At 47.7% G+C, this 12,636-nt stretch overlaps 1 protein-coding gene across 1 annotated transcript; it reads right to left on the bottom strand.

The window, feature by feature from the left end:
* Nucleotides 1–1,207: 1,207 nt before the first annotated feature.
* Nucleotides 1,208–12,517, bottom strand: LOC116953585 (uncharacterized). The gene is made up of 2 exons (XM_032973911.2): nucleotides 12,121–12,517; nucleotides 1,208–7,243 (listed from the first exon to the last, which is right to left on the bottom strand). The coding sequence occupies exons 1-2, from the start codon at nucleotides 12,417–12,419 to the stop codon at nucleotides 6,838–6,840; spliced, it is 705 nt and encodes a 234-aa protein (XP_032829802.1). The 5' UTR covers nucleotides 12,420–12,517; the 3' UTR covers nucleotides 1,208–6,837.
* Between the last annotated feature and the right edge of the window lie 119 nt (nucleotides 12,518–12,636).

Raw genomic sequence — 12,636 nt, 5'->3', positions numbered from 1 at the left:
TGAACATCCTCATAAGCGTGCTGATCTTTAAAGGTGCATTGAAAAATGTTGATACTTCGACTGATGCTCCTGCTGTTGGGGAGTGACTCATGCGGCCAGCTACGGCTACAGGGTTTGGTGGTACATGTTGTTTGTCGTTAATTGTGAAATTTCGGTCACAGTTCCTATGATCACTGTTACATTGCTTTTATGGCTTTATTTTGATTTCGAAAAGTTTTTTGGTTTGGCCATGTTTGTTTAATGTAGTACGGAGTTAGACTGATGGCCTTAATCTAAGTTGTCTTGTGGTTGTTGTGTTACTTGCATCCCACTGGGATTTTTTGCACACAGCGTTGGTGTACGGTGCTTTTTCTCGAAGATTTTTGCTGTTTTTTCATGGATTTTTCTGTTTGCGCGCAGTCACTTTAAGAGGTTTTCTTGTTCGTGTTTTTTGTTTGTTGCGGTTGCACCCGATTCAAGAGCCGAATGGCTCACAGGGCAATACCAAATAAATGAAACTGAAAAAAAACACCTGCCCTCATGTCTTCCTTCCCCCCCGAGGTTTTCGACTTCCGAGTGCCAGCGACACAAAGCTCGTGACAGTGCCTTGCCCCCCCCTCCGTGATCAATTCGAAATGCGGTTGTTCTATGAATGGAATTGTCGACACCAAGGAACCTGTGGTATACTGTGTGATATCTCTAGGGGAGTATGCGAGGCAAATCACGTAATAGCGGTGGACACGCTTGGAATGGACAGTGGTTAGGCAGCAGTGTTTTTTTTGTATCTGCGCACAAAGCGATTCTAAAGCCCATTATAAAGGTTTTAGGGTTAGATCGAGTAAACATATCGTTAACGACACATTCATATTTAAGCGATCCAACCCAAAAATCTTTATCTTGGCCGTGAAAGCCTACGTGTTAAATTGCTTCTCAAGCTATATGGAATTTAAGCAAACCGGCGTGAGCTTAAATACAGCGCTATTCCATATGCTCAGCTCGGCCTCTCTCCCATCACATTTTACAAAGTAAATAATTCAAGCCTTCCGACCACCTCTGCTTCATGGTGATGGTGACTGGGCTGAAACTGTTCCAAAAAATGTTTTCTTATAAAAATGTAAATATTGTAAACATTTAGTTACTAGAGTAGTGTTAAAATATGTTCAATGAATTGGTGCGAATTGTTGCACTCAAAAACACTTGCGCTTAAGAATGACGATGGAGAAGCACGTTTGTGAAGTTTATACTTTAATTGTAAAACGTAACCTGACACAAATTCTACTTAAACGGAATCCTACGACATGAGTACATTCTTAAAGATGTTACGACTCAAGACTATCACCAAATTTGTGGTTTAACACCAGGCATGTTTTACACGGGTAACCTTGAGATCTTCCGAAGAAAATGAAACAAATTTTTTTTTTAAACAAAAACAGACGCAACTACCAGGTGTTTCAATCCATGGGCATTTTTTAAACGTTTCGGACTAAATTATTAGTCTGAATAAAGTTTATGGGGGGGGGGGGGGGGTGGGGCTTCGTGTAACCCCTATGTGAAGCAGGTAAGAACATTAAACTTTTCATCAGCAAGCTTTATGCTTTATCTCAACAACGCAAAAGAAAACACCAATTATATTTTACCTTAGGCGCCTTTTCGCCTAGCACAGGACCATATTTACACTGACGCAAATCTGGCGATTGGAACTGATACTGAAAAGGGGGGGGGGGGTTAAATTTTGGAAAAAGGCGGGAGCTCATATTTGTCAAACAGCACTTTCAAAAAAGAATTATGCATCCAGGCTGCTGCAAGCTCGCAAAGTCACAAAAAACCAAATTGGAAACGGTTTGTACAATGCCAAGGGTGACTTGCTGCGGGCAAGCAGTCTTAACGAAAACAAAATACGAATTCCCCAAGCGAATATACACAGCTGTAACTTTGGGCAACTGCAAACCGGTGCTAAAATAAGTCTGAACTGTAAAAATTGTGGGTATTTAAAAAAAAAAACAATTTAAAACCATTGGGACATCGGTACTACAATTGGCCCTCCACAACACACAAAAAAAATCTTACCCCACTACATTTCATTGACGCTGCTGTCGCCATTCGTGAATGTTATTTTAGTCAATTTTGTGTTCAAGCTTAAGTTTAATCTTTTATAACAAAAAACGCTGCCCCTTCTCGACAAACCAAAGCTGGTAGCGCCTTTTTATTGTTTACAAAGATATCTAAAGCACATTAGCAAGCACCCTATCAAAACGATGGATACCTTCAGATGTAGATTCCCGCTCCCGTCGACACCGAGAGTAAGACGTCGCGACATTTTCCAAGCCTTTCGCCGTGTCGCGCACTACACAACCCGTCACGAAGCATCCTCATGGTTTGGATCAAATCACCTAGCATCGTGACCTCTCCCCGCTCCCTCGCCCGAGACCGGTCCCACACGTACATTTTCAGAGTGGTGCGATTCGGGGAGCGTGCCGACACACGTGCTTTCAAATCCTGTTTGGGGGCGATCGGTGTTCCACTTGGTCCATAATCATCTCTGGGTTCGGACGTACAGTATGGACGAACCACTCTGCCAAAAACTTGCTGTGATTAGAAAAGACCAGGACAGACAAAGGGAGGAGCACCACAGCCAGTCCGTAGCTAACGGAGTCCCGATCTCTCCAGTCTGTCCGTAACGCGGATTTCACGGCAATGTCACAAGTGGGGAGCTCCACAATTTTTGGACGTACGTATCCGACACTTTACAGATGTGGATAACCATTTGTACAATCATAAAACAGCGGGGTTTTTTTTGTTATTGATCAATCGTCAAACCTGTTAGTACCAATTCAGATTTTTCCCAACATCCACGATTTGTTCACCGTTCACCTTTCTTAATAACGGAGCAATGCTCAAAATTTCCCTCGTTAAGGACACTCAAGACTTATAATACCCGCTGAGATGGATGGCAATGGTGCATTCAGTTGTCAAAGTATTACTTTCATTCATTAATAAGCCGCATTTTCAAAAACTACGGAAAATTACCTTCAGAAGGACTCCCCCATAAATGTTATTACGGTATGAGGAAGGTTTTGAGATATTCACTGTGGGGTTGTTAATATTGTGGGACTGCACGTGTAGCTCTCCGCCCCCCCCCCCCCCCAAACTGTTTGGGCAATGCATCCTCAATTTTCACTTCCGGAAAAAAAATTACAACTCAATGTGAACTATACAGGTGTGTGTGTGGGGGGGGCAAGTGGGGAGACACACAAAAAGTATGTTTGCTGACAAGAGATCAACGAGTGGGGCCTTGACAAAGACCGTTGTTATTTCTCTACCACGGTTCCCTTTCACTTACAGGGCACCTGGGTCCACCGCCATCATCAAACCGTGTTCCAAGGATGTAATTTCCACCAAGGACAACTCGTTCCGCTCCTCAAAGCCCCTCGTCGCTCACGCCACTTCATCGTCACGCTCGAATCTCTTTCCCCCGGGCCCGCCGATTCTCTAGCTGCGCGCACGTGGAAGGCACTGGAAGCCAGGGATTGCTTAGTGTGTGGGGGGGGGTTTCTCCAAATTCCTGAGAATTTTCTCGAAATTTTCTACACGTTTCTCACATTTCTATTTGTTCAAGATGCATACATTTCTTAGATAAAGCGCAACCCAAACATTATTTCAAATACCTGCAAAAAATTTGGTAAGCGTTCTTAAATGTGATTTTGACTCAACATTAACCCGCTGTTGTAGCACCGCTTCTCCAAAGTCAGGCAATGGATTTTCTATCACCCCACTGAATATGAAGGCTAAGGGGGCACAACACCTCGACAAATCCGTGATCTCACCACATTCAACATGCGTGCTTGTAATGACCCCAGTCCTCACCAAGATTACTTGCACATTTTATTTTGATCCCTTCATGAGATTTCAAAATGCAATACAAAATAATCCTAACAATAATCACTCAACTTACTCGGAGAAGCCTCACTCAGAATCACCTTGTTTCCATGAGGCTCCTGGGCGTGGGAAGAGTTTTATTATTTCCTGCATTCGTTTCTCTAAAACGTCGACTGAAACTGGCATGACGGCCCATTATTAACCTACTTGATGTACTGCCTCCAATGGGCACTTTACAAACCTCGTGGCCTCCATCTGTGTGATACACCAACCCCAATGACCCAGTCATCCTCTCACTCATTATACCGTGCACGCAACTAAAAACGTTCTGAAGCAAAAATTGGCGACGGTGAAATGTCTCTTGATAAGACTATCCTCATTCTGGCATCTACCCTAAAATATCTTGAAGCTCTGCATCTTATCATCCATGAACAGAAACTGTTTGAGACTTGTCTGAGGCTGTTCCTTCAACGGGGGGAATCAATGTAATCTAATATACGCTTCGCCATGTTGCACACTTTTCTGCTTTACTCAAAATTGGCTAATCAAGACTTGTGGTCTACACTACGAAGCTCCGTCGGTTTAACTGACGCTACGTGGTCCAATTGAGGCTCAACCGTTGCCCGATGGGATACGCTGGCACCGACACGAGCGACCTGCCGCACACGCACGCGAGACACGGTCGCCTCTCCGGCGGCATTATTCAGACGGCGACAAGAATTTGACCGAATAATAAAAAAAAAATCGCTACACACGCGCCTTCGGACTCCCACGCAGACAGCTCGATTACAAGAATGAGCACGGAGAGCAAAGGGTAAAAATTAAGATTCCCGCAGCCGACTGGACTCGCTCACTTGTGCAACCGACTCGCTCGCTGGCTTTTGCAGTCGACAACAATTCCAACACCCACCAACCCCATTTTAAACACCAAAACTAGTTCGTTTAAAGGAAGACGCAACCCAAAAATGCAAACGGCTGTTGGTTTTGTGAAGCTACATCCAGGCTAGGCCATCTGTCCCCGGGCTGCTTGGACTCAATGTTAACATGCAACGTTTACGTGGTTGCCTTTGTACCCCCACCCCCTCCCCGCCACCTTTTCCAATGGCGCACAACCAGGCCGTAGCAGCTTGGAGCACTCAATGGTTTCTACCCTGTATCGTGTCTGAACCAAAACTGCGATTTTTGCTGGCCAAGGAATTTGAATCTGGCTCGGGCCAAGCAGGGCCACATGACGCGTCAGTTGCGCGACGTCGGGTCAAGCACACGGCTACAACCGTGCAACACCATCGGCACGCGTCTCGACTCGTCACTCAACGCGCGCGGCGTCTGCGGCACGGCACAGCTTGCTTTGTAAAAGCATAAGAGGTATTCGTGCCACCTAGTGATGTCAAAGGGATATAACCCCACAGCGTTCACACAGCCTCAACGCGAACCCCACTTGGCCAACATGACTAAACCCAACGTTTTCAACACCAACTCGGGGCCTGCCTCGACACGAATCCTACGTCACAGCGATAGTTTAAAGAGTCACCGAGTCCATGCCCCTCCGATCCCAAGCGGAGCGGTCCCAGTGACCCCCCAGATGGGCCAGAGCATGTGGTACATTGCGATGGGAGCTGTGGAAGGTTAGAGAACATGGGCCCTAACACGGGGTGGGGGGGGGGTTTGAAACCCGTAATTACAGTACATGGTGATATAGCAAAGATATGAGAATTGGAAAGCATGTCGTTTTTATTTGTTTATAAAGATTTCACCCGTCACACTGCAATAAATCTAAGCGTTTTGAAATGGCATAAAATTAGTGGTGGCTTAGCGATTTAGTGCCATCTAAGAACGCTGAGCCAGCACCGATGAGAGCCGATGTTGGGAGTCCAGGTGTGACCCACCCAAGATGAAATCGGCTTTACAAATATTGGAGTTGAAGTCTAAACGAGTTCCACGATTACGTCGCAAAACAAACGGCCGTATTTTATTTGGTTTGTCACTTGGTTTAGCTTATTTCAGTTCTGAAGATTACATTGCTCAGCTTGATTGGCGTGCGACAAACTCTCTCTGTGGGGAATTTCAGACGGTGCCACCTCGTGTGGATGAGGCCTACTAAAGGAACACAAGCACAAATCAAAAAGCGTCACCAATTCCGCCTCAATAGAACTAAGCGATTTGCCTCGTCGATCATATTTTAACGTATCCGTTAACAGGCAGCGTCGATGACTAACGTGGTAAAGGTTTTTGATAAGCGTTTGTTCAACCACATTGGTAACAATCACTCTTACTTACAGCCCTTTGTTAATCTAATTCATAATGAAGGCCTCCCCATGCCGTGTCGGCAATGGAGGGCAACGTGACCGTACTTCACCACGCTGGTCAGTGCGGGTTGGTCAAAGGGTGGGGGAGGGGTGGTCCCAGGACCGGTTCAGATATCACTCGCCACTGAAGCTAGCCATGGCTGAGATTCGGACTCAAGTTTCCGGGTTCACTGCGCAGTGCACTAACCACTGCGCCACCGCTCTGAGACCCTTACTCAGAATCGACCAAATGGGAGACGCCCTCCTCCGGGGGGGGGAGGGGGGGGGGTCTGTCCTCGCACACGGAGAGTGACATCACGCCGCCCGTAACGAGACCCCCTCAACACGAACCTGCGACTCACGACAACAAACACCGACAGCAGCGCCATCGCAATACAAAACCTTATTAAATGTTTTAACTGCGTCTTCCCTTAAATTCAGGAAGGGGCGGGGGCCAAGGTGCGGAAGGGGGGGGGGGGGGGACGAGAGCGGTGGAACCGAGGGAAGTGGGCAAAGTAAGGGGGCGGAGCGAGGGAAGGGAGGTGGAGTAAGTGTAAGGAGTGGAGTGAGAAAAGGAATGGTCGGAGCAAGTGTGGAGGAGCTGATAAGGGGGTTGGGCCAGGAGGGGGGGGGGGGCGGCGGGCGGGCGGGTGGGTGGGCGGAGCTAGGGGGGGGGGGGGCGCGGTGCCCGCCGTCATCACGGTGAGCGCGAGCGCGATGTCGCACGCGTGCCATTGGCGCGCGGCGAGCGGCTCGCGGGCGAGCGGGTCGACCTCCGGCCCCCGCCGAACCCTCGCGGGGAGCTCGAGCGGCGTCTCGGCGCCGGCGACCTCCGGCTGGCGCCGCTGCGCGACCCCCGCGCGGGGGAGGGCGAGCGCAGGGCGCGGCGCGAGGACGAGGCGGCGGCTGCTAGCGGCGAGGGCGAGTAGGAGCCGCGGCGGTGGCGCGACGGGGACGGGGAGCGGCTGGCCGAGCCGTCGCGGGGTCGCCGGGCCTCGGGGGGGATGGAGCGCCGCGGAGAGCGCGTCCCGCTGCGTCGCCGCCGGTGTGGGGAGCGCGAGCGGGAGCGGGAGCGAGAGCGGCGGCTCCCGCGGTCCTCGAACCTGGGGGGGGGCACGGGAGAGAGTTCATAGTTTATTTATTTGGTATAGCCCTGTTCAGAGTACGAGGTTAGGGATTTATTCACAGTATTTTTATTTCATCAGCTAAGGCCCACTGAGCTATGTGGCTCTTTTTCAGAAGCGACCTGGCCCCAAATGACAGCTCAACGAAGTGGCTTTCGTCATGCGGACATTTACAGCAGCCAAATGTTCCAAAAGCGTTTTGATTCTAAAATGTGGAGGGAAAAACCGGTGGACCAGGAGAAAAATCAACGCGACCACACTGGGAGAACATGCAAACGCCAAGTAAAGAGGTGTTGGGATGGAACCCACGACCTCCTGTATACCAGGCGAGGTAGTTAACATCTCGCCACTGCAGCGCCCCTTGCGGAGCGCGAGAGTTGCGTCGCGTAAAGTAGGATTCTTACACTCGCAAGTATGCGGTGACACTTGCGCTCGCGATACAAGCATCGTGTGTTGTGAAAAATGTTACGCGTACATTGATGAAGCAAGTAAAGCCATGCACATAATACGGGGGGGGGGGGAGCACAAGACAAAGTTATTCTTGAATAAAATAGTGACGTTAAAGAGGCAAAACGGCCAAAAATATACAATGTTTCAATAAAAAAAATCAATCCTTGCTATGTACTATGCATCTGTGTATTAATCAATCACCTTCAAAATGTTCTTCCCATCCGATGCCACAGCTGGTGGATTCAGAGCTGCTAGTGACTGGGGGCTGTGGTTTAGCTGCATCGGTCATAGGGGGCTGTTTAACCATACTTCACCACACTGGTCGGTGTACACTCGTGAAGATGCCCACCCAATGGGGCCATCCACTATGTGGGCACCGCACTCCCTACCTTGTTCGCCGCCACCCACACACACAAACGAACATCGACATTAAGTGAACGGTGTGCTAAATCAAATGTGCTAAAAAGTTAACTTAGTCTGTATGATAATGAATAAAAGTTGCACCCTATGCATTCAAATGAAGTCGACAGAAGTTCCTTCAACACGTAAAAAAAAATTCACGTGGTGCAGAACTTTTAGAAGTAAAAGCAATAAATAATTTTGTTACATCCTTTGCAACATTCTATAAGGCCATGTCATAATCAATTGCGTGCCATAGAATGTTCTGCAAGGTCGTGGTATATGAAACAAATCGAATCTCGACTTCAAAATACACTTACAGCAATTTGCATTTTTCCAAGTTGGAGGTGTATCCGATAATGAAGTAGGTGAAATCAGATTTGAGTAACTTTATTGACATGGAGTACAACTTCCAGGTGCATCTTACTTTCTGGGGCACTATATAATCAAGATAATTGGGTACACAGGCGTCCTCAAGTGCTTTGTCTTTTGTCACCAACAATGACATAACCTAATATCAAAGCACAACCCAGTACCATAGAATAGCCTAAGAACATAGCCTCTACAATAGCTCAGTACCAAAAACACATTGTGTTCTGCAATTTGCAATATGTGAAGAATGTTTTGTAATTTGAAAAATTGGGAAAGCGTCCACACAACATAGCATATCCCATGATATACAAGATACAACCTGAACAGAATAGTAGAGTACTACAACACCTAAAACACAACAGGTTTTACGTAACTGTATCACTGCCATTCCATAAGAAATAAACACACGACTAGTTATGTTGCTAAAGTGTATGTGGCTGGGTCTTAATGATAGTGTCCATTTGTGCGGGGTGGTGGTTGGGTGGCATTGGCATTCGTGCATGTATGTTCGCTTTCGGGTGGTATTAATGACAATCTTAATGCCGTACCATAGCTTTCAGGATTATAAGGCACTTTCAATTACTTGAAAGGAAAGTTGTTGTTACATCTTCGGATTCGATGTCTCTTGAAATATGGCACATGCAAGCGACATATGGCGCTCGGCATCCAATATATATGCCACTCAGTCTATGCGCCACCTAGTAAGCCAAATAGTGACTGGAAAATAAAATGTACCAGTCCTGTACACCTCAATAATATATAACATAATATACATGTGCAGAAACAGAATAGAGTTCTGCTTAGACACGATTTAACCGGTCTTGTAACAGTTTTGTTGCACAAGCATAATCAACAAATACACTCAACACATTTGTCAATTACACAGTAGCCTTAAAAGGACAGACAAACTGGCAATATTGCGTGCAATGACCCTTTTCATAGCATTAAAACCCATCTTCATAGCAGGAAGAGCCATTGCCTGAAATAATTCCTATACTTTACGAATGTGTAGTCGTGTTTTAAGGTGTAAGACCATCGCAGAGACGTGCGTTTGTGCGCAAGCAATTATAGAGCTAAGTTATCTGTTGCATGCGCTTCGGTGAACCCGTGTACTTGGATGCATGCCTTGGTTGTCCAGGTGCTCTGCTAGGGATCTCCCATTTAATTTACAAAAACTCTATAGAGGCACGTTAGAAAATAGAGCGACTTCCACATCCGGTTAACAACTTTCGGCCTTCAAGTATGATTCACGGTGATGTAAAATGGCCCGGATTTAGCTTACATTTTTTTACGCCTCTCAATCTTGTACCATATTAGAAAAAAAAGTGTGTGCTGGCTGGATTCCTCCCTGGCGTGAGTGCCCAAGTGCGTGTGGGGAGTGGTAGTGTAGCGGTCAGTGTGTTGCGCAACAAACCTGGCGACCCAGGTTCGATTCCCGTTCACGGCCCAATGTGACGATTATCTGAACCTTCCCTAGGTCGACTCGGACTCAAATGAGTACCTGGTGCGGTGCGTAAAAACATCGCCACTAGGGAGATAAAGGCGGCCTGGTGTGGTGCTGGCCACCCACCCCCTCGTGTGCCATTTTCAGCCTTCATAGGTGCTCACTAACAGCACTTTTCCCAACAGTCTGTTAAGGCTATACGGTGGATCTTTGTCTCTGTGCGTTACCGCGCACACCTGCGTGGTGACCTCACCTGCATCCCACGGCGTTGAGGCGGTTAGTGCGTGGTGACGTAACACCTCTACCCACCCTATTTGTAATACTGGATATACATTACCGTATCTGAAAAAAAAAATGTTTGCTGGCTGGAGGGATGGCCGGTCACGTCCATTAGGGTGTGCGGGCAGCTATACTGTATGACGAAATGTTTTGCTGGCTGGAGGGGCAGATGGCCGGACACCTCCAAAGGACGAGCAGGTTGCTCGTAACGCTGCATTGTAATATAAAAGACGCGACGTTTCGGGCAAAGGACCTTCTTCACAGGGGCATAAACACGGGCACATTAATGCATGTTTAAGTGGTATTCAATTGCATATGAAGAAATGTTTCATAATTATTAGGTGTAAATGAAATATTCGGCGTTAATTACGTGCAAACGTAACTTTACCTGTTATTCATAATTTGTGTTTCGACGACATCGAGTAACCAGAGGCTCTCCTCGCAATGGGCCCGGCATCCAGAAGGGTTTAATATATAACTAAAATCATACCGTATGCATATATTATCAGAACATGCGTTTGTTAGCATGTCCCCCACAAGCACGTGTGGTTAATGCAGACATGATTCCTTGCAAAAGGGTTCTATTTGGTGTTTGAACATATTAACACCCGTTTTATTTAAAGGGAAGGGTAAAACCCTATTCTAATTTTTTCATACTTTGATACTGGAAAAAAAGGTTCCATACTATATCTGATTTACCCCGAGTAATAAATGCACTGATAGTGCATTGTCTTTGTACTGTTGGACTTGTGGTGTTCTCTGATCTAACACTAGTGAGACTATGCCCTACAGAAGTCTGTCTCTGATGTAGGCCAATCAGTTTCAAAGACAATGCGTACACTATCAGAGCATGTGGTTTTTTTTTGCATGTTCACTACAAGTACGTCTGGTTAATGCGGACTTGATTCATTGCAAAATGTTTCTATTCGATGTTTGAACATCTTAACACCTATACGCTTTGGTTATTTCGGTAAAGTCACGTAGGTATAAAATAAAAACCTACGTGATGAGTTTACCGAAAGAACCAAAGAGTATGGATTCCTTCAAATCAATCGTAACACCTGTTATATTGCCAAAAAGGGTACAAAAAAACTATTCTTATTTTTTCATACCATACCGTGTAACCAAATACATACAACACCATACCATACAACTCATTAACCTTTAAACCGAATCATAACGCACTTTTAATTTGTACGTATTCTCTTTAAGTTAATGCCTTTGTGGGGCCTTGGCCTATTGCGGCCTAGCACCCGGGGCCTTGAGCCTTCGCAGGCACCCGGTCTCGCACGAGCCCCTAGCGGCATCGAAGTCTCCCTTAAGTTACACAAAAAAACCCAGCACAGCCTTAAAAACAATCCCAAACACAAAACAGCAACCGGCAATAACCATGCTGTAAAATAAACAAACTCGCTCGCACCATGACCCCAAAAGGAGCGCCACATATCCTAAACACCACGCCGCGTAATCAGGCACAAACCCACATCGAACATAATAATCGTCTCTCGCCACGATCAATCGACTGCCGAAGCCCTTCCCCCCCCCCCCCCCATGCGTCGCCATTCCCTAAAGTAACAATCCACCCGGCACCTGCACGCGAAACAATTTAACCACCTCAAGCTACTCCGCGTTGGCCGCCTTCTCGGGGTTCTGAGTTCACTTCGCCTCCCACTCTCCGTCGTCCATCACCCATCCCTTCCTGCCCGAACCCCCTCCCACCACCACCACTACTTCTCCCTCAACAACCAACAAACATCCTCACATCCGCGCATGTTAAACATTTCTACCTTGCATGTTACATTTACGAGCACTCGTCTCGTGCCGCAGTCGAACGTTCGCTCGCGCGCGTGCGCGCGCAAAATGCAATTCGCGGGCGAAAAAGTTGAGGCCCAGTGAGGCCTAGCACGCTCACCGTCCTCGGGATGGCAGCGGCCCCCAGCGGGCCTTGGAGCGCTTCTCCCCGGTAGACATCTCCACGCGAGCCCGTATGCCGCAGATGTGCCGCCCGTCCATCTCGCTGCAAGCGTCGCGGGCATCGCGCGCGTCCTCGAACTCGACGAAGGCGAAACCTGGCGGGTTCCTCGCCACCCACACGTTCCGCAGCGGTCCGTACACGCGGAACAGCCGCTCCAGTTCGCCCTTGGTGGCCGAGTCGCCCAGGTTCCCGACGTACACGCGGCAATCGATGGGCCCGCTGCTGCTGTACGCCATGATGCCTTCCTTCCTCGAGATGGCGGAAGGATCGATTCTGACGTCACGGCACGCGCGCGCACACGCACGCGCTCGCGATTCCACGAATCGAAGTCGCCGCCCAAAACGCGTTGGAGTGCCGTAGAAGGAATCGGAATCGTTTCAGGTTTAACTCACGTAAAAAAAATCGGAATTGAGCGCGTGCGCGAGGTGTCGCTGTGGTGGTGGAGGGGGGGTT

Source organism: Petromyzon marinus, chromosome 52, assembly GCF_048934315.1.
Source record: "Petromyzon marinus isolate PM22_M1 ecotype Great Lakes invasive population chromosome 52, UKy_Petmar_22M1.pri1.0, whole genome shotgun sequence".
NCBI classification, from domain to species: Eukaryota; Metazoa; Chordata; class Hyperoartia; order Petromyzontiformes; family Petromyzontidae; genus Petromyzon; species Petromyzon marinus.
Note: the sequence above shows the minus strand (reverse complement) of the source record. Positions and strands in the feature narration are given on the sequence as shown.

What these genes read in the sequence shown, in the direction of transcription:
- LOC116953585 (XM_032973911.2), bottom strand. Translation starts at nt 12,419, where the DNA reads ATGGCGTACAGCAGCAGCGGGCCCATCGATTGCCGCGTGTACGTCGGG. An exon ending in CCGCTGCCATCCCGAGGACG is followed by an intron (nt 7,244 to 12,120) that starts GTGAGCGTGCTA and finishes GCCCCCCCCCAG; the next exon opens with GTTCGAGGACCGCGGGAGCC.